Consider the following 26141-nt stretch of genomic DNA (forward strand, 5'->3'; position numbering starts at 1 on the left):
CAGGCTCAAGAGTGTAAAAGGATCAGAGTGACTCATTTTTCCCTCTGTATTTTCTGGAAAATCAATTCAAAGTGTACTCTCCAAGGAACATCTCTTTCCTATCTAAAGACACTTGTGGAAGACACACACACATATGCGTGCACACGTCCATACACACAAACATGGGTCTTGTCCCGCCTTCAAATGACAGTAAGAGACAGGGATTAGCTGCTGATACAGTTGCTGGAAGCAGCAGAACAGAGACGCCTGACAGATGCGAAGCAGCAGGCAGCACAGACCAGTTAGCCACGGCAAGCAGGGCTTGGACACTGCTGCAGGCTTCAGACATACCTTGGTGGTGAGGGATGGATAGCTCTTGTTGACTTTGCGCAGACCGTCCAGCATCTTGGGCAGCTCTGAGGGGTTGACTGGCTCCACAGCAATCTTGATAACAGATGTGGTGTTGAACTTCAAGGGCCGGAAAATCTGAGCCTGAGATCCAAAATGCACAGGAGTGAGGGCACCTGGCCTGAGCAGGCACAGGAGGTGCACAGGTCAGAGAGGAGCTGAGGACCCGCTGAGGAACAGACTACCCCGCAACCAGGAGCCACCGTGCTGCTTGGAGGCAGTAAGAGGGGGCATTTATTCCCCTGTATTTTGGCAAAACAAGAGAGAAAGGAAAGACTAAAAGGAACTCCCCTTAATTCCTAGCATCTGAGCCAAGTATAGGGAGAATCCAGCAGGGTTAGATCTAGAAGGCAGAGCCTGTGCTGAGGCCTGGAACCAGGAAGCAGCAGTGACTCCACATTAGTCCCTGCGAGTTCTGATGCTTGTTGCTCACGTGTGCTGTGGTTCCTTGTGACCCTCTAGCTTAAGCCAAACCAGTTGCCTCTTCAGAAACTCTACCTCCTCATTGCCTCGGGGTTCAGTTATGGTCGCCGTCTTCACAATTGGCTGATCAACACCTTCAATCAGAACCCAGTTGCCAGCAGGAACACGGTTCACCTCGATGTGGTACCTGGAGCAACATCCAATAAGCAGCAATGGGACTTGGACAGAGTATTCATTCATAAAAATTTACTCAGCACATGCTATGTGCCAGGCACTGAGCTAGCAGCAGGGGTGAGCCAAACAGATACATTCTAGCAGGGGAGGGACGCAATAAACAATCAATCATATAACCACACATATATGTGATTACAAACTGATGAGTGCCACAAGAGAAAAGTGCAGGGTATTATAAGAGAACAAAACAGGAAAACCTAATTCCAGTTGGATGGTAGTGGCAAGCAAGCCACAGCCCAAGGGGTAGAATGTAAGGAGCTGCCAAAAGCACCACAGAAGATACTGCAACTCCCCCAGCGCTTCAATTTTCTTCTGCCTTCTAGGGAATGGGTAGATTTGGAGGAGGAAAAAGGGGCCATCAGTGAGGTAGAACAGCCATGTCAGGAACAGGACTGCCACAGTTGTGCTTCCTAGCTGAGCTGCCAAACTTAAGAACTGACAAGCAGCCCAGAGGCCCAAGCTAAGTTTGATTCTGTAGATTGGGATGGTACAAGGGATCCAGCAAAATCTATCTTGGGCAAAGAACAGCCAGTAGAGGATGGGAAACTATTTCTTCTGGGAAGAAACATGAAGGTTATGACTTAAGAACACAGAAGAGGAAAAGAGGATTAAGATGAGTAAAAATAGAAATTCTGCTACAAAAGTTCATACAATCCATCCAAAACACAAAGGCAAGGCTCTTGGCATTATCCCAACAGCAGCTGCCTTTTGGCCCTAGCAACCTTGGGTGGTGAAAACTAGATGTCAATAGATCTGCTGAGGGAGGGTCATCTTAACCCCCTATTGTAGGGAGCCAGGCAGCTACAGTGTTTTCAAGCAGGACCACCCCTTCCAGCTCCTTGGGGCAGTTCCAATGTAGAGGCCAAGGCATGCCCCTGTAGGCTCTGGTTGGCAGTACCTGGCCACAGAGATCCAAAGGCGGCCCACAGTGCATATCTGGGAGTCTTCCTCATCCTCCAGGGTGTAGTTCTCCCCCAGCACCTTCACAGGCTGCCCAGCATGGATGGTGCCACTGAGCACCCGGCCAAAGGCATGAAATTGAACTCCATCATCTGTGCTGTACATCTTGGTAGTGTGGCACATCAGGGGACCCTGGAGGAGGGGACAGAGTGCTGCTTCAACCACACACACTCTCCTGGTAAGTACCACTGTCTCTACCTCCTTTGACAGCAATGACATGAGCTCTATGAGGAGGACGCCCACACCTAGAGGAAGATGTGGTGATCTCCTGGGAAAATACCAACATGCTCTACCCGCTACTTAGTCAACAGATGTCACAGGCATAGCCAAAAACTCTTTTCCTTTTTTCTGCGGGGACGAGGGCAATGGGGAAGAGAAGCAGGTTTAGGCTAGAAGACTGGCCCTGTTAACTTGCAAGATTACAAGATTAGCTTGCCCCAGGTTTCCTCCAAAGATGTAACTCACAATTCTTGATTGGCTGTAAGTTTATGCCAAGAAACTAGACTGCCTAAGCAATGGCTGGGAAAGATTTTTTTAAAAGCCAGGACTGGGGCCAGCCCAGTGGCATAGTGGTTAGGTTCCTGTGCCCTGCTTCGGCAGCCCGGGGTTCACCGATTCGGACCCTGGGCGCGGACCTACGCACCGCTCATTGGGCCATGCTGGGGCAGTGTCCCATAGAGAGCAACTAGAAGGATGTGCAACTCTGACATACAACTATCTACTGGGGCTTTGGGGGAAAAAAAGGAAAAAAGGAGGAAGATTGGCAACCGATGTTAGCTCAGGGCCAATCTTCCTCAAAACAAACAAACAAAACATAAAAGCCAGGACTTACAAGATTAGCTACCATTCATTGAATCTTTACTATGTGTCAGGCAGCAGGCTAAACACAACCATAACACTTTCTTAATCTTATTTAGTTCTCATAACAACCACACACATATTATTATCCTCATTTTATAGACCAAGACCCTTAGAATCAGAAAGAATGAATAATGTTCCCAAGATCATACCACTAGTCGTGGTAACATTAGGCTTTGAATTCAGGTCTGTCTGACTGTGGTCTCGGGGAGGGGCATGCAAAGACGGGAAAGAAAGCATTATCTCTATGACCAGAAAACAGGATCCCCATCCAGGAGGGGAAAAAAAATCAGAGAACTGGGGGCCACATTCCCTTACATCAGGGTCACAGTCGCTCATAGCCTCGCCAAGGTCAGAGTCCACACCACCGGTGTAGGTGTGCTCAATCTTGGGCTTGGCGCCCACCTTTGGAGAGGGGATATGCTGCACACACATGTCCACAAAGCCTGTGGAAGAAGAGAAAGCCATTATTATACACTCTCACTAGGTAAGTGAGTGGTGAGTCACTGATCCACTCATGATGGTCAGAAAGCTAAAAGTGAGGGGACTGATTTGCCACTCTAAAAGTTATGGTACTATGATTCCAGGGGGGAAGTGATACCCTGTTTCCTGGGAGTGTGCTGCTAAAAGGGTGGAGTCACACTGATAGAAGGGAAGAGCAAGAAGCAGGTCTCAGCGGTTCCTTGGAACTCAGCCAACAAAAATTTTACGGTACTTATATCAATCCATGACCTTTTATTGAATATAAGCACTTACTGAGCACTTATACTCAACTAAATAAGTACCTCATCTCTTCTTTTTAGAACAATCCCCGAATAGACTCTTCCTTTTGAGAAACACTGCACATATTTCTGCTCAGTAAGTTATCCTGTTTTTCTAACAGCCAATGAGCCATATAAGAGAGAACCTCCATTAGCACCTTGGGGTAGGCATGTCTGCTTTTTTTTTATTTTTTATTTTTTGTGAGGAGGACCAGCCCTGAGCTAACATCCAATGCCAATCTTCCTCTTTTTGGTGAGAAAGATCGGCCCTGGGCTAACATCCGTGCCCATCTTCCTCTACTTTATATGGGACGCCGCCACAGCATGGCTTAACAAGTGGTGCGTCGGTGCGCGCCCAGGATCTGAACCGGTGAACCCCGGGCCGCCGCAGCGGAGCGCGAGCACTTAACCGCTTACGCCACCGGGCCAGCCTCAGGCGTGTCTGCTTTTAACTGCCATCTCCTATGTCAGATTGATGGCCAGGCCAGAATGAATTACTAAAATTATGCACTTTGGGGATTCAGACAGCCAATACCCACCAGATGTAGAATCAAGAGATTGCTGAGAAGGCCCCTAGCCATCACCTTTTCCTCCTTCCTTATTTTACAGATGAGAAATTAGTCACAGAAGAACTATGTGGCTGGCTCAGAGTCACCCCAAGGAAGGGCCAGGGCCAGAGCAGGGTCAAGACTCAGGTCTTCTCTCAACCAGTCCGGTGCTTATTCTACCATATCACCTGCCTTGTGTGCAACTAAAATACAGGAGAGAGGAGCTCACGGGAAAGAGAAATTTGAGTCTACAACCCAAGTCTCCCAAGTCCTCTCCTCGTGCTTTTCCCGCAATTCAAACCACCCACGAGTCCACCTTCCTCACTGCCCTCTGGCAATACCAGAACCTCAGAATCTGCTTCCCCGGCTCCTTTACTTGCACACTCCTCCTAGAAAGGAAATTTACCTGCTTTTGTTTCCCAAGATAGAATTTTTGGTACCATCCACTAGGGAAAGAAACTAGGAAAAAACCCAGGTGTTCTGTATGCTGACTTGCAGTTTATTTAAAAGACCTCAAATCTCTGAACACCACTGTAGGGTAAGGCAAAGTTCCCCATGATACGCGATGATGGTGATGTTAAGGGGGCCATGAGCTCTTTATTACCTGTGAACTCGCCAAAGAACTTTTTGCAGACCAGCCTGAGCAGGGGGCGGATGTTCAGCTTCAGCTCCTCCTTGGTTAGGTGGATACCAAGCTCATCCAGGGTCCTCGGGAGGCTGGTGTCCACATCACCCACAACCTGTCATGGTACCAGACACCATGTCAGCTGCAGTGATAGCCCCAGTGTGGTGATACACAGAAGGGCAAGGGAAGGCCAAAGGGCAATTTGAAGAGTCCCTGCACTAGGTTCTCTTCTACAGGGAGAGTTCTTGGCAAGGACAACAATTTGGTTTCAAGGAAATCTTTGGTACCTACCCTTCAAACCAACCCTGGGCGAGGCAGGCTTGGTTAAATGCCCACACCAGCCAATAAACCTGGCACTCTCAGATGGACTACTGTAAGTGCTGCCCCCTGGTGTCTGAAAAGCAGCATCTCATCCCACTCAGGAAATCCCTTCCTCTTCCCTATTTAGAGATTTCTCAGATTTCGAGGATCACTCCACGGGGAAGGCACCAAAAAAGGTCACCTAGCAGTCCATCTGCTGTGAGGGCAGGGCCAAGCTAAATCATCCTCAGCAGATGCAAAGTCCCTCCAAGACAGACTCCATAAATTTCTTGTATTAATCCATTCCAGTCTGACACAAGATACTGTTTTCAGCAATAATAGGTTTTAATCACATCATTTTGTCTTGTTGCTATGTTTTACTATTTTGTCAGCTGGAATGGCCACACACATTCTGTGTATGTGCATGTGTTCCCTGTGCACAGTGTTTATTAAACACCTACATGTTTTATAATTGTCTTGAGAGAAAGGTCTGTATGAAAATTCCCGTACAACATTATTACCCTTGTAGTTCTGCCTTTTAGGTAAGCACAAATTGATACAAATGCAAAGTTATACTCTTCTTTGGAGCATCCACATGTTTAACTACATCCTTACCACTGTCTGATGCATCCTTTTCAATATGACAAACATCACAAACATACATGGCCAGAATAGTCACTAAAACCAAGCTCACGCAGCCATTCTTCCAATGACTGCAAAATACTTCATTTTATGGGAGGAACCATAATCCATTTAAGGAGATTCTCACTGATGAACATTCAACTTATTTCCAGTTTTTTTCTTTTCCAGCTGTTGTAAGTAATGTTACAACAAACATATATATATATATATATATATATATATATATATATAAATAATCTGGAAGACTTGCACAATTATATCTGTAAGTTAAATCCCTGTAACTGAAATTATTAGTTCTCAAATATCACATTCTTTTGAATAGTCAAAATCTTTGCACAAAATTTCTCTAGATTGTGCCTTTTCTTTCTTTTGTACCTTCCCCCTTTACTCTGAATTCAACAGCACATAGAGGGCTGTGGTGGTCTAGATCCAGAAGATTGGTGACCACTGTCCTCATACTTAGTAATACAAAACTGAGTATGTTTAGGGGCAGGGGGAAGTCCGAGTTCACCAGCTTTTCCACCTTGTGCTTAGCAGGGCAGACCTGAACCAGGTGGTGTGACACTCACCTGAGCGAGGATCTTATAAAGGGGCTCCAAGATAAACTCCACGAAGCTCCTCTGGGAGCTGCTGGTTGGTGCCTTTTTTGTGAACTTTCGCCTAAAGAGAAAAAAAACAGCTATGGGTGATCCAGGAGGGAGAAGGCAGTATCACTGACCCCAAGGGTGTATTTCCTTAGTTCTGAATCTGAGCAGGGCCAAAGGGAAGGAATGTGTGTTTGACCATAACATTTCCAGCAATATTCTGAGAGGGCATATGGTATGACTCTCCTGCATGCCTGAGCTGAGCTGTGAAGACCTCAAGAGTAACAGCCTCTCACCCTGTTAGGGCTCATAAAGTCAGCCCACTTCAAGGAGGAAAGATGGTAGTTCACGTCTAAGAAAAGAGTAGGTCTTAATGTTAGGAACTCGTTCTCTGTCTGCCCTCACTTACTGGGAAAATGGATCACCACTCTAGATAGTCACTTCTCACACTCTACTTACGTCTTGGGGTTGAAGTAGATGTCACCCCAGAGTCTTTTAGCAAATTCCTGGTAGTTAATGTCACCTATAAGAGAAATCACACAATTATAATCTACCTAGCAAAGTATTGTTCAAAATTCTGTTTCAGGTGCCACAGTGGTTTGTAGGTGAGGAATTCTAGCATCTTCCTTTCCCAGGTCCAGACAGTTCCCTCTACCCAGGCAGGCAGACAAGGACAGAGAGGCACAAAGAAGGATAGTACTGGCCCAAAGTTGACAAGGCTGAGCTGGAGTCAAAATGAGCACCCAGGCAGCTCCATCTCCAGCAAGCATAGGACAAACCCTGTCCCTTCCAGAAGCGGAGCCTAATAGTTCCCTCATTCTTTCCTGATCCCCAGAAGCTCTATTCTGCTGCCAGTGGGCAACCTCCCAGCTGTAGTATCATGCTAAGGCTCTGATTAGCCCTAAGCCTCTAGAAGGCAGACGCCTAGCCCTCTGGTGAGAAGACACCAAAGCCAACCATTGCCTCATCTTTTACCAATTAATATTATTAGTTTGACTGCAACTGCTAATTCTGGTCAGACTGAACCAAGCAATTGTGGCTTTTAAAGTTCAAGATCTTCTGAGTCAAGAGCTCCTACAATATTCAGTTGGATCACTGATATCTCCAACTATCTGTGTATATTTCTACCCAGATGTCAGACTGTTCTCTCTCACTCAAGATAGCATAAAGGGAATTCATTACCTTTTCCCTAAAGCCACATTCCCCTTCACACTTTTCTATTTTTCAGTGAGGCAACCATTGGAACTTCACCCAAGCTCAAAATCTCTTTCTTCCCCCCTTTGTTAATGACCAAATTCTTCCCTTCTTTCCCATGTTATTAGTTACTGAAACTCTCCCTTCTTGGTGAACCACTATATCTTGCACACACCTCTATGACTGCACTTGACGTGGTGGATTATAGTCACTGGACTGAGGTGCTTGAGTACTCACAAGCACTAGGCCCAGCGCAACAGAAGTTGAATAAAGCTTATGGAAAGAATGAGCGAATCTCTCTCCAATCCATCTTCTCCTTTTCAATCTTACAGACATTAATTCAATATTCACAATCCTGTATCTGGATATTGGCAAAAACGTCTAAACAGGTGTCCCTTCCTGTATCCTTTCTTCTCTCTGGTCTATCTTCCATCAGCTTTGCACATATCACCCCACCCTAATCTTTAATAGCTCCTAACCGCCTACATCATAAATTCCTAACCTGGCATTCCAAGCCCTCCTCAATGTGGTCCCAACCCAGCCTGCCAGCACTTTGACTTGAAATCTTCTCCTTGGTGAAACAGTCCACATTAATGAACAGGCCAGGGCCCAACACCACCTGCCTCTGTGCCTCCTCTCCTAACCCGGTGAGTCTGGAATTCCTGGCTCCCTACTCTCCACTTGTCTAAGTCCCATCTCCTTCATGCACCCTTCCCTGAGCCCTTGGCCATTGGAGCTGACTTCCCCTCTGAATTTCCTCAGCTCTATCCGCCTAAAGCAGCTACCTGGCACTCAGCCCACACTACCTTACACTGCCATTTATCACTCGGTGGGATTCTGTCTACCCACCAGATGAAGTCCCTAGGTGTCAGAAATTATTCACCAGGCCTTGTTGTATTCCTAGCAAGAAGACATGGTACCCATTTTGGCAGTATGGTGTGATAAAAAAGCATCAAAGTAGATTCTACTCCCAACCCCATCAATAAGTTCTGTGACCCTGGGCATAATTTTCCCATATGTAAAATGAAGGGGAAGGACTCAATGAGCCCTGCTATTCCTTCCAGTGCTGACTTTCTAGAAGTCCATACATGGCTTTTGATGATAATGATGCTGGAGCCCACAGCTAGCTCCTTCATAAACTAACAGTGTGTTCAAGGGATGAGTAATAATCTCTCCTGAGGCTCAGGGCCATTTTCAATCAGAAACTGAATCATCAATACACTATAATTACAGACACGGTCTTGGATTCTGCTTCACATGCTGATACAAAAAACATTCAGAAACATATAAACCAAAACCCTGTTCAGATGAATTTCATTTACTGTCCATCTATCCACTTTTTTTAAAAGAACCAGCTGGAAACAATCAAAATATATGTCTAAGGATTAGAAAATGGTTAAGTTACAGTGCATCTATACAGTGGACCAATGGGCAGTTACATAAAATAATTTTTATTCTAATACTGGTGAATACTTATCCTGTGCTATTATATATTATACATATATAATAGATCTCATTTATGTAAAACACTAAACAGAGAAAGAAGGAACTAGAAAATGTTTGCAATGCTTATGGTAATGAGGTTATGGGTGAATTTTGCTTTCTTGACTAGATTTTACTCTATTTTCCACTTTTCTACAATGAAGATGCAGTAAATATGTACATATTTAAAAAAATACAGTTTTATTGGCCCATTTTCTTCACAAGGGCAAACAAATCCACATTGAGAGTGAGGCAGGACAACTGACTGGCGAGAACAGAAACCTGGAGCCCCAGCGCCTGTCAGCTGTGAGACCTCTCACAGAGCCTGTCTCCTGTCTCTGGAAATGGAGTGACAATGACCCCTCTAAGGAAGTGCGGTATTTGACACACACAACACTCAGGACATGGTTCCTACTGGAATCTGAGGGAATTGGGGAGGCACAGAGGTGGAGAGAGTGAGAGCCTCTTGAGCTGGCAAGTGGTCCCAGGGCTCTGGCATCGAGGCTCCAGGGACCTATAAAATCAATGAACTGGGCATCCCGGCGGAGGCTTGTTCGTGCTGACTGCAAATCCAACATGAGTTCTCAAGGAGGCCTATTGCCTAGACACAGCTGGAAAGACTGCTAGACCCTCTACTAGTGAGAGATTCCATCCTTGAGGAAGAACTCTGAAAGGGCTTTGTGGCCATGGATAATCCCTTTTTGACAAAATCTGTCTCACTCTAGGAGAGATTCTTATTCCTAAAATGAGCTCCCTCTTCACCCATTTCTTCCTAGTCACCTTTATTTTTCTATTGTTTAGAAACCATTTAGCCTGAAGAAAGGATCTAGGGGCCAAAAAGAGCCCCAAATATGACAATAACATTTGATAAAATGCTCCTCCCAACAGGGGACTCTGGTATGAAGCCAATTTCTAAACCATTCAGCAGGAAAGGCACACACGATTCTGGGGAAGCTGGCAAGACAGACCGCCAGCCAGCGCTTACCAAAGGTGTCAGCATAGATCTTGGCAAAGGAGCCCAGCGTGAAGCAGATGCTGTACTGGGAGCTGGAGAAGCAGACGTTGCCCAAGAGTGGAGAAAGGATCAGGTTCTCGTCAGTGGAATACATGCTGAAACAGAGAGAGTCGTGAGCACAGAGCCTGACTGTGCAGCAACACTGACACAACGCCAAGGGTGAAGGGCAGGGATTCAGCATCATAGCCTCTCTCTGGCCCTCACCCTCAGAAGGGGCTTGCATAATACACTCAGCTTTGCCAACAGCCTGGTCCAAGAATGTGACATGACGGAGTTGTTCCCTAACTCCTAGTAACAAGCTGATTTCCCAGAGCTGGGAACATTCTGCATGATCTTGGAGAAGTTAACTGCACCGGACAGACAAGGGGAAACTTGGAGGACAGAGACAACGATCTTGGAACATAGGAAATGAATTTAATGTGATCAGAGGAACACATTTTAGAGAAATCTCAATTTCACAAATACAGACATAAACACTAGTAGACAGAAAAAAAGAGGGAGGGAGGTAGGGAGGACTGACGGATGGACAGAAGGAAGGAAGGAAGAAAAAGCAAATTTGCTCCCCACTCTCAGTGTCCTACTCTTCCTTATTGTCTTGTTTGGCTTTTTTTTACAAATTCATGTTAAAACTTTGAGTCTTAAAAGCCATGCGGAAGCCACAGCATCCCAAGGCCAATAATGTTTATAAGAAAACTAGTTGTACACAGGGATCAAATCCACAACTCTAGCCTTATTGACACATTATTCTATGGCATTTCTTAATTTAGAACTAGAAGTATTGGCTTATAAAGAGCAATTCTCTGCTTCACTCTACCCCACTCCCAAGTTATGCTCCCTAAAGGCAACTGCTTTCAACTCTTTTAAAGCTGCTTTTAGAGTATTTCCCTGCATATGTCTAAATAATATGTTTATGTTGTTATTTCTTGTCTAGAGATTGAGACATGGCTTCTTGACTTCCTATTTTGGTAGATCAGGATTTAGCTTTATCCCACTCCCTACCCTCTTTTCTTTCTTTTCTTTCTTTTTTTTTTTTTTTTTTTTTTGTGAGGAGATCAGCCCTGAGCTAACATCCGCCAATCCTCCTCTTTTTTTTTTTTGCTGAGGAAGACGGCCCTGGGCTAACATCTGTGCCCATCTTCCTCTACTTTATATGGGACGCCGCCACAGCATGGCTTACCAAGCAGTGCGTCGGTGCGCGCCCGGGATCCGAACCAGCGAACCCCGGGCCGCCGCAGCGGAGCGCGCGCACTTAACCGCTTGCGCCACCGGGCCGGCCCCTCTTTTTTTTTTTTTTTTGTGAGGAAGATCAGCCCTGAGCTAACATCCATGCTAATCCTCTTTTTGCTGAGGAAGACCGACTCTGAGCTAACATCTATCGCCAATCCTCCTCCTTTTTTCCCCCCGAAGCCCCAGTAGATAGTTGTATGTCATAGTTGCACATCCTTCTAGTTGCTGTATGTGGAATGCGGCCTCAGCATGGCCGGAGAAGTGGTGCGTCGGTGCGTGCCCGGGATCCGAACCCGGGCCACCAGTAGTAGAGCGTGCGCACTTAACCACTAAGCCACGGGGCCGGCCCCCCTACCCCCTTTTCTAAAAGAAGTTTATCATTTCATCTTTTGGACTCCTGATATTATGTTGGGCTCTCATCATTCTCAGCTCTTCCAGCAACAGGAAGAAGATATCCCCATTGAGAATTAGTGCTACAAACTGGGGTGGCTCCTGATGGTCAATCTGTCTCTGGCCACATAGGTACTCCCCAACCCTCCACCAGAGAGGTGTTCTCTCAATAGGACGGCCTCCTCCTCGGCCCTTTGAGCGGCCTCAAGAAGTCATCCAATACATCTTTCAGCCTGTATATAAGACTGTCTTTAAGATATATTTAACCTATTCTTCAAAGTCACCTTGATACTGTATTGTAAGGTTTCCCAACCATCACTCATACTTACTAATGTGAGCCCGAAATTCATCTTGTTGAAAAGCAGCTATATCCAGAAATAACAGCAAATAGTTCATTCATTTACTGAGACTGTGTTAATAAGATAACAGCAGCTAATATTATTCACCAATCAGTTACGGTATGCTAAGCACTATGCTAAGTGTGTTACATCAAGTGTCTATCTAATTTCTTGTAACTTTCCATTAGGAAAATATTATTATTATTATTATTATTGTTCCCTTTTCATAGAAGAGAAACTGACGTTCTACAAGCTTAAGTCATTTGCCCAACTTTACATGGGTGGTAGGAGTGAAGATGAGACTGATTCTAAAGCCCAAGGTAGGGGCCGTCCCCGTGCCTTAGTGGTTAAGTGCGTGCGCTCCGCTACTGGCAGCCCGGGCTTGGACCCCAGGCGTGCACTGACGCACCTCTTCTCCGGCCATGCTGAGGCCGCGTCCCACATACAGCAACTAGAAGGATGTGCAACTATGACATACAACTATCTACCGGGGCTTTGGGGAAAAAAAAGGAGGAGGATTGGCAATAGATGTGAGCTCAGAGCTGGTCTTCCTCAGCAAAAAGAGGAGGATTAGCACGAATGTTAGCTCAGGGCTGATCTTCCTCACAAAATAAATAAATAAATAAATAAAGCTCAAGGTAATGACTACAACACTAAATTGAAGATGTGTGCTAAGTTGCACAACTCGTTAGGGCTCAGAGTTAATGAGGCCAGGTCTGTGGAATCAATCCCCATAAAGCCCCAGAATGTGTCTCTAGCTTTGTCCAAAAAGCTCATCAACACATGACAAGAAATCAGAGTTGCCCCTAGAGGTGTTCAAGATGAAGACTTATAAAAACCAAAGTCTCTAAGGAAAGGAAATCCAGTCCCAGGGTCCTGATACCTTATTAATCCATTGACCTCATCTACAATGTGGCGCAGCTTGTAATAAGCATCAGTTGGAGGCAGTTTCAGCTCCAGGATCAGCCGGTCAATCTTGTTGATGCACACGGTGACCGCCAGCCTCTCTTGCACTGCGTGCTTGATCAGCCGCTCTGTGTTCAGCATCACCTGAGAGACACAAGGCTCAGAGGTGGTGATAAGAGCAAAATGGACAGAAAAGTCCAGAGCAGAGCCAAAGAGGGTACTATTTAAAGATATGAAGTACGCGGAAAAGAGGACCCGGGGAAATAGATTGTTGGGTAGAAGCAGAGAGTATCTTGCCCAAAGGCAGATGCAGAAACTTTAAAACGGCATCTTGTTGGATTGAGAAATGAATAAATACACTGATGAGGTGGGATCCAGATTTCTCAGTGCTAGAGAAGGGATCAAGGAAGGCGAAGAAGAACCTGTGGTGCTGGAATGGAATTGGGGGTATTAGGATGAACTAGTGATTTTTTTTTTTTTATTTATTTATTTTCCCCCCAAAGCCCCAGTAGATAGTTGTATGTCATAGCTGCACATCCTTCTAGTTGCTGTATGTGGGACGCGGCCTCAGCATGGCCAGAGAAGCGGTGCGTCGGTGCGCGCCGGGGATCCGAACCCGGGCCGCCAGCAGTGGAGCGCGCGCACGTAACCGCTAAGCCACGGGGCCAGCCCTCTACACATAGATATTAAAAATCACTAGTTCTGGGCCGGCCCCGTGACTTAGCGGTTTCGTGCGCGCGCTCCACTGCTGGCGGCCCGGGTTCGGATCCCCCGCGCGCACCGACACACCGCTTCTCTGGCCATGCTGAGGCCGCGTCCCACATACAGCAACTAGAAGGATGTGCAGCTATGACATACAACTATCTACTGGGGCTTTGGGGGGAAAATAAATAAATAAATAAAATTATAATATCTATGTGTAGAAATAGTTATAGATATGTGTGGGTGTATATTATCTAACTGCGTTCAGTGAAAAGGCCTAGAAACAATGCACCCCAGTAGCAATGAACACATCCCGATCTTTGTTTCTAAATACCAGTCCCCACTATAAGGAGCCAGAGCTCCTTGCAGAAATGGCTGATTTCAGGATTGGGGCAGGGGAAGTACAAAATGAGTCTAGAACATCTTTTCGTGCCTAAAAGTAAAGAAGTACTCAAAAAAAGATGGGACATGTCAAAAGGATAAAAAAGCCAGTCTGATTTGAGCTCTTACTAGCCAAACCTGGGATAACTAGAGTATTAAAATATATAAGGACCATCGTGGATTATAATCCACTGAGTAAAATAAAAATCTGTGTATCCATACTGATAATAAATAAGCAAATGGAGGAGAAGGGAAAGCTCTTCCTTACAAAAGAATTCCAACCAATAATTACAGAAGGAATAATAAGAGTTGGAAAATAACCACTGGCAATAATCATAGAAATAAGCCAGGAATGATCAACGGATGATAAAACCAGCAAGTAGTTTGATAAGGAACAGAATGTATATATACACTCCACATATCTCCCCACAAATTATCACAAAAAGGAAAATAGTAACTTCACACTAGAGAAACCTGGCAGACCCACCTTGACCAAGTGATCAAAATTAACACCACCAACAATGGGATAAGGTGACATCATGGACCTCCTGATGTGACAGACTTATAAAAACACAATTATACTTATGTAGTGTTCCTGCCAAAAATAACCTGAACATAATCATAAGGAAACATTAGACAAACCCAAATTGAGAGACATTCTAGCAAATAAATGGCTTATATTCTTCAAAAATGCCAATGTCAAAAAGACCAAGAAAGGCTAAAGAACAGTTCCAATTAAAAGAGACTAAAGAGGGGCCGGCCTAGTGGGGTAGTGGTTAAGTTCGCATCCTCTGCTTCGGCAGCCCAGAGTTCGTGGGTTCGGATCCCGGGTGTGGGCCTACACGTGGCTCACCAAGCCACGCTGTGGCAGCATCCCATATACAAAATAGAGGAAGACGGGTACAGATCTTAGCTCAGGGCCAATGTTCCTCAAGTGACAAAAACAGATGTTAGCTCAGGGCCAATCTTCCTCACCAAAAAAAAAAAAAGAGAGAGAGAGTGAGAGACTAAAGAGACATGAAGACTAAATGCTACACAGCATTCTACATTAGGGGAAAAAATTCCATAAAAGACACTTTTGGGACAATTAGTGAAACTAAATAAGGTCTGTACAAAAAAGTCTGCACTACACTATTGTACCAATGTTCAAGTCCCTGATTTGGGTAACTGTACTAGGGTTATGTAAGTGAATGGCCTTGTTCTTAGGAAATACATTCTGAAATATTTTACTTTCAAAGGGTTCAAGGGGAAAATACACACACACACACAGAGAGAACTACAAAGCAAATGAGGGTGAGTTCTTTGTATTATTCTTGCAACTTTTTGGTAAGTTTGAAATTATTCCAAAATAAAGTCAATTTAAAAAAAGGGCAACTCTGGCTCCCTCTGCTGGCTATCTCACCAATGACAACATGAACGAGGTTAGCCAAATTACCTAATCTTTTGATTCAGAAATATAAAAGACACCCTGGGCCTTTTAAATCCAACCTCTCTCTAGCTTAGAAAAACTCATTAACATTTAAAATCCATTTAGGGGCCCGCCCCGTGGCTTGGCGGTTAAGTGCGCGCGCTCCGCTACTGGCGGCCAGGGTTCGGATCCCAGGCGTGCACCGACACACCGCTTCTCCGGCCACGCTGAGGCCGCGTCCCACATACGGCAACTAGAAGGATGGGCAACTATGACGTATCTACTGGGGCTTTGGAGGGAAAAAGAAAAAAGGAGGAGGATTGGCAATAGATGTTAGCTCAGAGCCGGTCTTCCTTAGCAAAAAGAGGAGGATTAGCATGGATGTTAGCTCAGGGCTGATCTTCCTCACACACAAAAAATAAATAAATAAAATAAAATAAAATCCATTTATATGAAGATACTCTCCTCCTTCCCTTTTATTTACATTTGTGTTTCCTGAATGACAATGGATCCTATCATTTTGAGCTTCATTGGGCAGGAAGTGAGGGACTCATATTGAGAACTAATTTTGAACTTCATTTGCTGCCCTAGTTTTAGAGAAAATGTGAGCCTTCATTCCACAGACTTTCATGTTCTCTGACTCCCAGCTTGCTCAGTGCTCTCCGGGGGGCAAACCTAACAGGGAGGAGGGGTCCTAAGAGAGTAGAGTCAAACTCACGCCCTCAGCAGCATCGATGAAAAGGACCACTCCATCTGAGATGCGCAAGCCAGCTGTGACCTCATCAGAAAAATTCACATGTCCTGCAAAGCAAATACCAAGTAAGTCTCCACGTGTGTAGTGGCAAGTGTATATACTACCAAGTGTGTAGTGGCAGGATGAGGCACAATTAACTTGCAGGTAGTCTGAGGGGCACTGCAAAGCATGTGAACCCCCAAATATCCCCCTTCCCTTCTCCCCACAGCTCCCTGCAGTATATAAAATTCCACCATTAGAGTCACATCCTTGGATTAAACTTTTATACAGGAGGCCCCCAAACATAAAAAGAAGGAAGCAGTTTTACCCAGGAGGGCATAACATATTCACACTCACACACCAGCTTAGCCTCATCAGTAGTAAGCAGAGTTCTGTGGGACACAGACAATTTGGAGGCAGGAGAAAGGGCAAAGGAGGGCTTGGGGCACAGAAGACAGTTCCTTGCAAGGTGCCGCTGGTGGGGGGGGGTGAGGGTCTGAGACGTATGAGGGCACTGGGCACCTGATGGGGCAAAGAAGGCCAATCTGTGAAAACTCAAATTTTCCTATTTAAAACTCTACTCTGAGTTGGTCCTTTCCATTAGAGAAAGAGTCAGCCACAGGGCCAGGTATGCTGCTCTGACGGTAACCTGTATGTCCACCAGCAGTTGGCGTCTCCTTCAAAAGACTGAGAGTGCCTGAGGCCAGGGACCATATCTAACTTACCACTGTTACCCCAACATCTAGCATGGGGCCTGACACAGGCTGAAATGAATAAATGAACAAGATTCCCCCAAATTTAAATATTCTAGAGCAGAGTAAAGAGAGGGGTGAAATAGAAGGCTTGGAGCACAGTGCTTGCTAATTAACTAGTCAGAAGCAGAGGAGACAGAAATGAAAATTACATCAATGGAGGTAAACGGAATGTAAAAATAAAGATGCAATGCTCTGTTGTGTTCTGAAAGAGTGGGAGCACAAAAAAACAAATAGGACAAGGTTCTGATAGTAAATGGTAAGGGATGTCCTACCTGGAGTGTCCATGATATTGAAGAGGTAAGATTTTCCTTTGGTATCTGGCAAGACCACTGTCACAGGAGTGCTTTTGATGCCAACACCTCTCTGAAAGTCACAAAGAGAGAGTGGTCAGGGCTTCTTCCCATGCAAGAAGAGTTCGTTCTGCTCTTGGGGCTTACCAGTTGCTGGTAAATTACACTGATGTCTCTCTTTGCAGTGGGTATGATTTTTATTTAGGCCTCTAACCAGAATGACCTTGAAGATGAAACACCTTGGTGTTAAACAGCAATTTTGGGGGGACAGGGATTGGATCAAATACAAAAAAGTAAAAATAAAAATGAACAAGCAAGCAAAGCAGCATTAAACCTTAACAGAAAATCCAGGGTCCTAAAATCTTATCCTCCTCATATGCCGGCAACAAAAGTAAGAACTAAGCATCATGTAGGTGAAAAAAAACAATTTGGGGCATTTTCGGTTTTAAAAAAAAATATTATAAAAGCAGTAACAGGAAATAAGCATTAAAAAAACCCTAGTCAAATAAATATATTAAAAAACAGCAATAACTAACATTTGTTGATTGCTTATCACATGCCTGCACTGTTCAAAGTTCTTTTGTTAACAATATTTATGTACTTGAGCTTTCCACGTGGTCATTGAAGAAAAAGAGACAGAAATAAAGGAGAGGGAGAAAGAGACAGGGTTAGAGGGGAGGGATAAAGATCCAGATGGAAAGAAAGAACAACCAGCTGGAATGGGAAAGATAGAGATGTAGCTCACTCCTTTATACAGAAAGAGCAGCACACAAGACAGGCAGACCCATTCTCAGAGAGGAGCTACTCCTAGACAGAGATCATCATATGGATGGGGTCATCTTATAGATTTTAAGGATGATGTCATTTTAAAAATCATGTTGAGCCTCTGCATAACTTAGAGCATCAATGTAGACATCACCTCTTAGTATTTGCCCTATTAAGCCTAATTAAATCTAGTCAAAGATAGCACAGTCCTCCCTTTTACCCTACAGCTTGCCTTCCCAGCTCTCTTTCAAGTTACAGATCACGGGATGACTGGGAGAAGTGTGGAGATAAAAAGGTGCAGGATGGGAGTGAGAGCGCGGGGTGCGGTATGGGGTGTTATCATAAAGGCTCCCCTACGTCCCCTATAAAACTACTACTGCTGGGTGTGGTGTAGACCTAAGGCACACTTACCTCTTGCTCTGTGAAGAGGATGTCAGTGTAGCACAGCTGAAAAAAATGTATCGTTGTTACCAGCTGAATTCAGACTCCTCTCCCACATAAACTATCAATCACTTCCCCTCTCCACCTCCCAACTCAAGGGTTTCTGCCTCAGGAGGAGAAGAGATTGAAGACAGCAGGGTGTCCCTCAAGAAATTTCAGACAATGAGACCAGTGCCCTCCCAGATGGAAAATGCTCCCGGATGTGTGTTTTTGGGGGTGCGGCGTGGTCACTGAAGACCAGGTATGGCTAGAGAGCTAAATTATATTCAACGCACTGAATCCTTAGAGAGGTAAAGAGAGACATATCCAGCCTTCATGGAACCCCCGCACGTCAAAAGAGTCCATCTGGCACAGACTGAACATTTATTGCACTGAGACTTACAGCCACACTTGGCCTCATTCACAGGCATTTAAATTTATCATGAAAACAACAAGGTCCAATTGTATTATATTTACAGAGTAGGCTACTAATACTATGACAGGAAAGAACAGGCTACAAAAGTCAGAATATATCAGAACAGAGGAGGCATCCCAAGTGCAGAACAGATCATCCAAAAATACTGCAGGTCAATCTTCTCTGTGCTCCTGAGAAAGTGGAAATTATTTCCTTAAAGGCTATTAATAGAGATTACAATTATAAAGCAGCCCTTTGTAAGCGTCATTATTTATGAGAGTGAGAAGGTTGAAGGAAGGGGAAGAGCAGAGACACTCCTGTATATTCTGAATGGTTCATCCTAAACCCTCAACAGAATTTCTACTTACATCTTGGTCATAGCGTTTTCTGATTTCCGGGTGAGTCTGCTCTATTAAACAATCTACAAAACACGTCTGAAAGGAAAGAGAAGGTTAAGGTTAACACAGAGGAAAATCTACTCCACCCTTTCACCAGCTCCCAATATACCATATAATTTAGGGATAAAGAGAAGAGGAGGAGAGCAAGGAGGATTATGGGAGCAAATCATTAATACTGAAGCCACAGGATTATTTTCAAATGGAAGATAAAATCTTTCTTGGACAAGCATCCCCCGGGAAATGAAAACTTATAAAATCAGAGTAAGGCTCAATTTCCCCTCTTCTGTCAAGATGTAGACACAAGGCTCAGGCATGCAAGTGGCTTAGAAACAGGCTCCATCCATTGCTCAGGAAAAGCTAGAATTTCACAGCATAGTTTCACAATAGGCGTGGAGACACCCCCCACCTCCCAAAGTCAGGAGGTCCAGGCTTATGGCCTCAAACCCCAACCTGTGACTCTGAGGGCTGAAAAAATGAGCAGGAACAAAAAGAAACCCTAAGTTTAAATAGCCGAACATTCTCTCACCTTGCCATGGTGGAGATGGCCACAAAGGGTCACATTTCTGATGAGCTCTGAGTTATCCATCAGATCTGCCAAGAAACTGAAAGAAAAAGGAAAAGAGAAAGGGATTTTGGCAAAAGTTTTCAAATGGGGAGTGGTACAAAAGTATTGTAGGTATTTTTGGCCAGGAACAACTTTCAGACCAGCTGAAGGATGCTCAGAGGCAGACGTGAATTTCTACATCTACAAATTTGGCTTTGGGGATGGAGCAGACTTACCTATGAGATGACACAGCCTGTGAAATGTCATAGGGATTTCAACAGTAAAATAATGAGATTTAAAAAGCGAGAAGAGGGCCAGCCCCGTGGCTTAGCGGTTAAGAGCGCGCGCTCCACTACTGGCGGCCCGGGTTCGGATCCCGGGCGCGCACTGATGCACCGCTTCTCCGGCCATGCTGAGGCTGCGTCCCACATACAGCAACTAGAAGGATGTGCAACTATGACATACAACTATCTCCCGGGGCTTTGGGGGGAAAAAAAAAAAAGGAGGAGGATTGGCAATAGATGTTAGCTCAGAGCCGGTCTTCTTCAGCAAAAAGAGGAGGATTAGCGTGGATGTTAGCTCAGGGCTGATCTTCCTCACAAAAAAATAAATAAATAAATAAAAAGTAAAAAAAAGAAAAAGAAAAAAAAGCGAGAAGAAAAACAAAACTAAATACCAGAACTAACACACATACATAAATACTGTCCCTTTCAAAATCTTCAGGCTAGATGCTATACATTTATTCTACTGATGCCAAAAGGACTTAATATCACTTTGGGAGTTTCTCTTTTGAAACTGCCATCAGAGCTAGTTGACAAGGCTTTCAAGAAAACCCCATCTCATTAATGATGTTGAGCAGAGGACTTCCATCTTGATCAAAACCAGCACTGTCATTCTTGCTTATCATCCACATTACTTATGGCAAGTAGCCTTCAGATGACTTTGGCTCTTCAAAAAATCAAGTCTGCTTTCAAAGATTTAGAAATTTTAAAAAATCACCATTGAGAACACAAAGGAATATGAAGCAAGCTCTGAAGACAACTGAAAAGTTGTTTTGAAAATGTGTGAATGATGGCAGGTGAGTAGACCATTTCAGAAGGGACTCCATTCTTTGGACAAACTGTCAACATGTTAAAAAGAACCAAAAAAGGGGGACAGCCCTGTGGCCTAGGGGTTGAGTTTGGCACACTCCGCTTTGGTGGCCCAGGTTTGCTTCCTAGGTGTGGCCCTACACCACTCTTCGGTGCCCATGCTGTGGTGGCGACCCAAATACAAAATAGAAGATTAGCACAGATGTTAGCTCAGGGTGAAACTTCCTCAGCAAATAAAAAAAAAACCAACCAAAACAAGACTTTCATTATCTAATAATGAATCACAAGCACTTCAATATATGAGGGCCTTACAAATGCATTTAATCAATGAAAATATTTTCAAAAACAGTTTGCAGTATGAAGAGTCTCAAGTATTCTATACATATATCTACCTACTTGTGCCGTCCTTGTCAAAATACAGTTGTTAATGCTCCCCAAACACTTAACAATCTTACCAAGTCAAAATAGGCTCTAGCGGCCCCAACATTGATAATTATAATTCCCAGTTCTGTCTCAAAGGCTGGCTTCCAATACCAAACTAAAGACCTAGAGGAGAGAAAACAGCTGAGATCTAGATGAGGGCCAAGAGAAAAGTTAAGATTGAACCTAAATATCCCAGCAACTATATAAGCTGAAGGAAAATTTTGGCAAATTGTAGGGAGAGATTTTTGCTTTCACAACTCGCTGGCCACTTCAGCCACAAACTACCTCCTACCTCCATGAAAAAAATGAACCCACGCTATTTGTGCAGAGAGCCTGAGAGACCTAATAACTTACTCCATTTCATACACCGTGACAGGTAACGTCTGCTCCATCAGAGTGAATTTCTTGGTTTTCACTGGCTTAATAATGGGTTCTAGGGAAAAAAAAAAAGTAGTGATGTGCGGGTAGGCATAAAACAAAAATATAGAGCCCTACTGCATTAGACTGAGCTTTCAGAATGTATGATATATGACATCAATTTACGTTATTCTCAAGGATCACTCATATGTTGAGAAAGTTCTGGGAGTGCTGTTTGGCACAAGACAGTGAAGGATCTTGAATTGTGGACTGAGGAGTTTGGACTTCATTTTATGGGAAGAATGGAGAGGGACTGAATATAGGTTGAGGTCAGTGTTAGTTGAAAATTTATCCTTGCATTTATAATATGCAACTACTTTCCAGAAGATCAAGGAAAATCATTAAAGTAGAAAATAAGCATTGTGAGTATTGGTTAAAGAAGTTGGGATTATTTGGATGGAAAAACCTATCAGATCAGAGGGAGAAGTTAAAAACAGTCTTTAACCACTTAAACAGATATTACATAAATAGATAACTCTTATTTGCTTAGAAACAAGCTACAGGGGCCGGCCTAGTGGCGCAAGTGGTTAAGTGCGCGCGCTCCACTGTGGCAGCCTGGGGTTTGCTGGTTCGGTTCCCGGGTGCGCACCGACGCACCGCTTGGCAAGCCATGCTGTGGCGGCATCCCATACAAAGTGGAGGAAGATGGGCACAGATGTTAGCCCAGGGCCAGTCTTCCTCAGCAAAAAAAGAAGAGGATTGGCAGATGTTAGCACAGGGCTGATCTTCCTCACACACACACACACACACAAAAAAAAGAAACAAGCTACGAGTTTTACTGAATATTAAAATAGGGTTAACTGAATCTCAATCCAGAAATACTAACGGAAAGTAGTAAAGAAAAACCAGTCAATTCATTCACTGAACTTTCAAGACTGCTGATGGCTATGAAATGAAGTTTTCTAGTTTCCATTTCACCTCTCACAACCCGGTGCCTCCTGACTTACCTGTGAGAGGCTGAGTGTCTTCCTCCTGAACTATGGTCTCCACCTCAGGACCATACACCTCCTCAGCTGTGGGGTAGTACTTCTTGTCCTCATGTAGCACCACCTCCATCCCAGGGTGATCTTCATCATGATCTCCTACATCATCATCGTCCTCATCGTCATCCATCTAAAAGCAAGAGAGGGAAGGAGGCTGTAAGAGGCGCACACTTTTCCTGCTCAGTGGCTGACTGCATTACATGAATTAAGAGCAATGACTATGCTTGACAGCTTCTTATTTTAAGTTCTGTGCTAAAGGGTCAGTGGGGCAGGTTCTACTCTTATATGATCCTTCACAAAGAGAAGACTGTAAGCCATGGCTACAGACGGCTCTCCTGGTCAAACTAGCTGCTTCCTAAATGTGGGCCAGCGGTCACAAGTGATCAAGATTGAAGAAAACAAATGGTTTATCACAACACACCCATTAAAGGGAAAAAATAACTTCCTCTAAGGGCAGAAACCAGGAACCAGAGGCCAAAACTGGGAGCAAGTCCATACCTTTAAAATTTTCACTTAGATGAACAGGATTGTTTTTGAAAAATACCTTGTGGCAGATAAATAACAAGTGTTGGTGAGGATGTGAAGAAATTGGAATCCTTACATGCTGTTGGTGGGAATGTAAAATGGTGCAGCTGCTTTGGAAAACAGTTTGGTAGTTCCTCAAAATGTTAAACGCAGGGTTACTATATGACCCAGCAATTCCACTCTAGGTATATACCCAAGACAAACAAAAACTTAGGTTCACACAAAAACTTATACAAATGTTCACAGCAGCATTATTCATAAGTCAAAAAGTGGAAACAACCCAAATGTCAATAAACTGATAAATGCATAAATAAAATGTGGCATATCCACACAATGGAGTATTATCTGGCAATAAAAAGAAATACTTACACATGCTACAACATAGATGCACCTTGAAAACATTATGCGACATGAAAGAAACCAGATACAAAAGGCCACATGTTGTATGATTCTGTTTATATGAAATGTCCAGAACAGGCAAACCTATAGAGATGGAAAGTAAACTAGGGCTGGGGGTGATGGGAGAATTGAGGGGTGATTGTCAAGGGGCATGGGGTTTCCTTCTAGGATGATGAAAATACAATCATGTATCGCTTAACGACAGGGATATGTTCTGAGAAATGCATCGTTAGGTGATTTCATCCTTGTGCAAACATCATAGAGTGTACTTACACAAACCTAGATGGTATAGCCTACTACACACCTAGGCTATATGGTACTAATCTTATGGGACCATTGTTGTATATGTGGTCCATCCCTGACCAAAATGTCATTAAGTGATGCACGACTGTATTCTAAAATTGATTATGATGATGGTTGCATGACTCTGCAAATATCCTAAAAGCCAGTGAAATGTACATGTTAAATGGGTGAATTGTATGGTATATGAATCATATCTCAATAAAACAGTTAAAAAATAACTTTATAACCTGCTTTTTTCTGCCACACAACTAGAAAACACAAGCAAAAAAAAACCCCAACAATATATATATTTATACCCTATACTTTTTTTTTTTTGGTGAGGAAGATCAGCCCCGAGCTAACATCCATGCCAATCCTCCTCTTTTTGCTGAGGAAGACTGGCTCTGAGCTAACATCTATTGCCAATCCTCTTCCTTTTTTTCCCTTTTTCTCCCCAAAGTCCCAGTAGATAGTTTGTCATAGTTGCACATCCTTCTAGTTGCTGTATGTGGGATACTGCCTCAGCACGGCCAGACAAGCAGTGCATCGGTGCGCGTCCGGGATCCGAACCGGGGCCACCAGTAGCGGTGCACGCGCACTTAACCGCTAAGCCACGGGGCCAGCCCATACCCTATACTTTTTAATGACTATGTGGTCTACCATATACCACAACTTATTTAACCAATCCCCTATTTTCTCACATAGAGGTGATTTCTACTTTCTAGCACTATAAACATCACTGCAATAAACCACTTTTTGTATACCCATCTTTGTGAGTATCACTCATTATTTCTTTAGGATAAAGTCCAGGAGCAAAACCGCTGGGCCAAAGGGTATGCATACTTCAAGACTTTGATTGGTATTTCTGCCCTGCAAAAATGCCTTATCAGTGCACTCACATGGGTAGCACAGAAGAGCACAACACATTGTGGAGTTGGATGAGAGGTCATATTTAACGAGCAAGTACCATGTGCAGGCACTTTTCTGGACATCATCCTACAATTTCTCACACATTAGGAATCCCATTAGATGGGAGTTCTTTAAGTGCTATTTATCTCTGTATCCTCAGGGCACTGCACAGTGCCTGTCACACAGCAGACCCTATCGACTGAATGAATTCTTTCTACACATTCCTGCCCCTGTTGAATACTTCCAGTAACATGGCACTCACTCACAAGGCAGCCCATTTCCCTGTGTGAAAACACAGCTAGAAAGTCAGTCTTTGTAAATGACTTCAAATCCACCTCCTTTTAAATTAACCCATGATCATAAGCAACACTGAACAAAGCTATGCCCTCTTCTGCTAAAAAGTCCTTCAAATAAAGTGGCTACTACATCATCCTTTACGTTCAAAAACATCCTAGTTTATTCATTCACTCAAAAAATACTTGAGGACTTACTATGTACCAGGCATTGTTCTAGATATTGGTAATATAGCCATAAAAAAAAGAAGTGATGACATTTGAGCAAAAATCTAAAGGATGAAAGAGTAAGCTCTACAAGTAGCTGGGGAAGAGCATTCTAGTTGTTGAAACAGCAAATGCAAAGGCTCTGAGCTAACAGGATTAGTGAGGAAGCCAGTGTGGTGGAGTGCAGTGAATGATGGGAACTGTATAAGCTGAGCTCACGTAGGAGGCGATCATGTAGGATCTTCTGGAGCATTCTAAGTAATCTGACTTTACTTTTACTCTAGGGCAGTGGTTCTCAACCAGGGGCAATTTTGCCTCCCAGGGACCATTGGCAACGTCTGCAGACATTTTTGGTAGTCACAACTGGCTGTATGTGTGTGGGATCTAGTGGGTAGAGGCCAGGATGCTGCTAAACATCTACAAAGCACAGGACGGTCCCCACAAGAAAGAATTACCTGGCCCCAAACGTGAATGTACCAAGGCTGAGAAATCCTGCTCCCCAGGTTCTGAGCAGAGGAGTGATATGACCAGACTTTTGTTTTAAAACAATCACTCTTGTTCCCATACTAAGAATATACTAGGAGGAGGGAGATTAGTTAGGAGGCTACTGCAGTGATTCAGGAAAGAAATGGCAGTGATGGTGGCCTGGACCAGAGTGGTGGCTGTGAAGGTGGTGAGAAGAGGTTTGATTCTGGATATATTCTGAAGGTAGAGTCAAAAATGTATTCCAATGAATTGCAAGTAGGTGTGAAAGAAAAAAGAAAAGAGGCAAGGTTTTTGACCCGAGCAACTGGGGAATGGCGCTGTCTTTACTGAGAGGAGGAAGGCTGTATCTAAGAGCAGGTTGGGGGCAGGAGCCGGGGACAGGGGGTGGGGAAGCTCAGCGTTCAGGTCTCACATATGCTAAGTTTGACATGTCCTATTAGA

The 26141-nt window shown here is 44.1% G+C and overlaps 1 protein-coding gene across 1 annotated transcript in view; it reads right to left on the bottom strand.

Annotated features, from left to right (window-relative positions):
• The window catches only part of EFTUD2 (elongation factor Tu GTP binding domain containing 2), a 40657-nt gene that overhangs the window by 5645 nt on the left and 8871 nt on the right, over positions 1–26141 (bottom strand). Inside the window, exons 3-18 of the mRNA XM_058561205.1 lie at positions 22564–22729; positions 21554–21632; positions 19668–19743; positions 19112–19177; positions 18320–18355; positions 17126–17216; positions 16084–16166; positions 12852–13018; positions 9984–10108; positions 6782–6845; positions 6308–6398; positions 4776–4911; positions 3181–3308; positions 1943–2136; positions 886–997; positions 331–471 (exon numbers count right to left, since the gene is read on the bottom strand). Coding sequence (XP_058417188.1) covers positions 331–471; positions 886–997; positions 1943–2136; positions 3181–3308; positions 4776–4911; positions 6308–6398; positions 6782–6845; positions 9984–10108; positions 12852–13018; positions 16084–16166; positions 17126–17216; positions 18320–18355; positions 19112–19177; positions 19668–19743; positions 21554–21632; positions 22564–22729 — 1755 coding nt within the window. The remainder of the gene's footprint in view (positions 1–330; positions 472–885; positions 998–1942; positions 2137–3180; positions 3309–4775; positions 4912–6307; positions 6399–6781; positions 6846–9983; positions 10109–12851; positions 13019–16083; positions 16167–17125; positions 17217–18319; positions 18356–19111; positions 19178–19667; positions 19744–21553; positions 21633–22563; positions 22730–26141) is intronic.

The sequence above is a fragment of the Diceros bicornis genome, chromosome 18 (genome assembly GCF_020826845.1).
Source record: "Diceros bicornis minor isolate mBicDic1 chromosome 18, mDicBic1.mat.cur, whole genome shotgun sequence".
Classification (NCBI taxonomy): Eukaryota; Metazoa; Chordata; class Mammalia; order Perissodactyla; family Rhinocerotidae; genus Diceros; species Diceros bicornis.